The sequence below is a fragment of the Helianthus annuus genome, chromosome 8, assembly GCF_002127325.2.
Source record: "Helianthus annuus cultivar XRQ/B chromosome 8, HanXRQr2.0-SUNRISE, whole genome shotgun sequence".
NCBI lineage: Eukaryota > Viridiplantae > Streptophyta > Magnoliopsida > Asterales > Asteraceae > Helianthus > Helianthus annuus.
Genome location: NC_035440.2, coordinates 60276522 through 60279729, shown reverse-complemented (window position 1 = coordinate 60279729; position 3208 = coordinate 60276522). Strand labels below are relative to the sequence as shown.

The window sequence follows — 3208 nt, the reverse complement described above, 5'->3', positions numbered from 1 at the left end:
CCTCAAGATCATAATCCCCACCAACGGTGTCAAAGACCCCCAATTCTAAACTACAACCGCATTCACCACCAAGGAATAGGGCTGTTCATGAGCCGAGCCGAGCCGAGCCAGGCCAAGCTCGGGCTCGGCTCGATTATAAACCGAGCTGGCTCGGCTCGGCTCGGATTTGAAACCGAGCTGAAAATCTAAGCTCGGGCTCGGCTTGGTTTTAAACCGAGCTAGCTCGGCTTGGTTTGGCTCGATTTTATAAAAAAAAAAACTAATATATACCTCTTAAAATTTAACAGCCTAAAGTATTATTCAATAATTTAAAAGAATATATTCAAAATAAGTTCAACCTAATACAATTCAAACCAAAATCAAGTTTAACAACGCAAAATAAGTTTTAATTTCAATAAAATACAATATTAGTTCATTAGTATGATAATCAATCTTCAAATATGCCATAAATATCAAATTACAAACCTATATACATGTAAATAATAATCAGTTTTTTTGTAATATATTATAATGTATATAAAATTAAAACTTATTATAGGTAAAATAATTCGAGCTAAATCGAGCCGAGCTACAAAGCGAGCTGAACCGAGCCAGCTCGGCTCGTTACGAGCCGAGCCGAGCTAGGCTCACTTTCTAACCGAGCCGAGCCGGCTCGGCTCACTTTTAAACCGAGCCAAATCGAGCGAGCTTTTTCCGAGCTAAATCCGAGCGAGCTTCGAGCGAGCTCCGAGCCGCGAGCTTTTTGAACAGCCCTACCAAGGAACCAACAATTAACATGACTTAAAGCCCAAACAACCTTTGCAGCCATGTCATGCTCATGTTCAACCTACAAACCACCAAATCTTGGGCCAAAACGACATTGATTTATAAACCACAACACTGTTGTGTTGGGTTATGAATGATTTGACGCGAGCAGAGGATTATTCCTCTAGTCTGATGATTGTTCCTCTAGGCAGGGGATTGTTCCTTTAGGATGAGGATTGGTCCTTTTGTGTGTCTGATAAAGATATATTATTATTATATTCAGTAACCTAATTTGTACCATATAAATACTTCTTATTCTTGTACATCTTGAGCACCTAATACAAAAGGAAGAACTAGTTGTGAAAAGTGGATGTAGGTCAGATTAGACCGAACCACTATAAATTTTGTATTCTTGTGATTTAGAGTGTGAGAGTGTGTGAGCTTGCTGTGCTTTCGTGTGATATCTGTTCTGACCTAACAAACACTATAATTCCCAATATATGTATTACATTGATTCATCAATCATTTTACACACTGTATTACATCAATCTCACAAGAACCAAAACTATAACAAACAACCTTATAACTCAAACTCATCTTCAAGCTTCAGAATCTCAACCGCAGCTTCCTCATCATCATCATCAATAGCAAAGTAAGGATTATGCACCTTCGGCCTAAAACTATACCCCGTAAACACATAAAACGCAAGCGTAGCCAACTCCGCCGCCAACACACTTGTCCACGCATACCTATACGACGTAATCGTCTCCAACACATAAACCGCCACCCTCGTAAAATAAATATAACATATCACCACAACATAATACTGCCTAAACAACGTCAACTTCATCAAATTCACCGCAGCCTTCCCATCCGTCATCGCAGCCTCCCTCAACTTCTTAATCGACCAAATAATCGGAAACAAAACCGCACAACAACAGATTATATCCACCAGCAAAAACACCTGCCTCCACGTATTCGAATCCTGCCCGAACGGACCCGTCTCATCGATCACCACTTGCGCCACATTCGCAACCACTTGCAGCGGGATCACAACCATCAACACCTTCTTTTCCCTATCTTGTAAATAGGGTTTCAAAAACGACCAACCGGTACCGATCAGAACAATCAAAGTGAATAATGTGATACCCTTTAGGAAACTAAAGATGTAAAACAAAACATCCCAACCATGAGGAGTACCAGTTCGTTTAATGTAGGATTTATCCTCGGTTTCACATAACAAATTCAGGGCTTTTAATAACAATACAGCTAACATAAAGTAATGAATCCGAAACGACGACGTTTTCCTCCGGTGAAGTGTGTAAACCCATATACCGGTAAGTGAAACATAAATTAGAAAAAATAAAAAGTAAATTGACGGGAGGCTTGTTTTACCGGCGGAGAGGTAATCACGGCAGTTGTTTTTGGGGTTTAAATTGTACATAACGGAAACAACGTTGACGGAGACTTTAACGGCGCCGTCAGCGCAATTGGAGAAGACGAGGGTGAATTGGTTGGCGTCGGTGATGTTGAAAACGGCGTCGTATGAAGGGGTGGTGGTGGTGGGTTTGAGGTGGTTGAAAGTGAAGATGGGTTTGACCGCGGGTGAGTCAAGGGGGCAGTGGATTTGGTTGGATTGAAGTTGTTCGATGACGTGGATCCATGAGTCGCGGGTGCAGAGGAAGAAGCCGATCCGGGAGAGGTTCGGGTCGGGTGGGGAGAAGGAGATGTGGGAGAGGTTGAGGTGGAGGCGGCCGGTGTGGGTGAAGCCGAATTCGGATATGGGGATGGTGGAGCGGGAGTCGGATCGGATCTCGGTTCGGTGGATGTCGGCGGAGGTGAGGGTGAAGAGAAGGGTGAGGGTGGTGATGAGGAGTCGGAGAGAGGTCATTTTTGGTTGTCGGTGGTGATGGGTGTGGGTTGAAGTTATATAGGTGGGGGGATCAGGCGGCAGACGGCATGGATACGGCAGAGCAGTGGACTTTTGAAGTCAAGAATTTGGGTAAAGATCAAGATAATCGCCTTGGAAACCACGGTGGACTTAAATGAATTGTTAACTACCTTTGAATGTCAATAATAGCGATTTAAGACCTTCTGGGGCGTGGGTTGGGACGGCGGAATGCATTTAATGCTGATTAGACCACATTCGGCTAGTGTTGGTCATAGCGTTGCCCCGCTGCCGTGGGGATTGAGCTAGACGATGGGCTGGGGTGACATGACTGACTTTGATTAGCTAGTATTTGAGAGCTGCCACCCGATCAAGGTGCCGCTCGATGACCGTTGAGCTAGCCGTTAAGCATAGCCGTTGGCCAACGGCTATTTAAAAAAAAAATCTTTTAATTATTTTCTATATAAACCAAACATTTCTTACTCATTTTTTACCATCCAAAAATTCAAAATCCACTATCAAACTCCAAAAAAATATATAAAATGTATTCTTCAAGTTCAAGCGATTCGTATGATA

General features: G+C 42.9%; 1 protein-coding gene across 1 annotated transcript; it reads right to left on the bottom strand.

The window, feature by feature from the left end:
* Nucleotides 1-1224: 1224 nt before the first annotated feature.
* LOC110872975 (protein CANDIDATE G-PROTEIN COUPLED RECEPTOR 7) lies at nt 1225-2783 on the bottom strand. Its single transcript, XM_022121878.2, has one exon. It carries the CDS (start codon nt 2633-2635, stop codon nt 1325-1327), a length of 1311 nt encoding a protein of 436 aa, XP_021977570.1. The 5' UTR covers nt 2636-2783; the 3' UTR covers nt 1225-1324.
* Nucleotides 2784-3208: the final 425 nt, after the last annotated feature.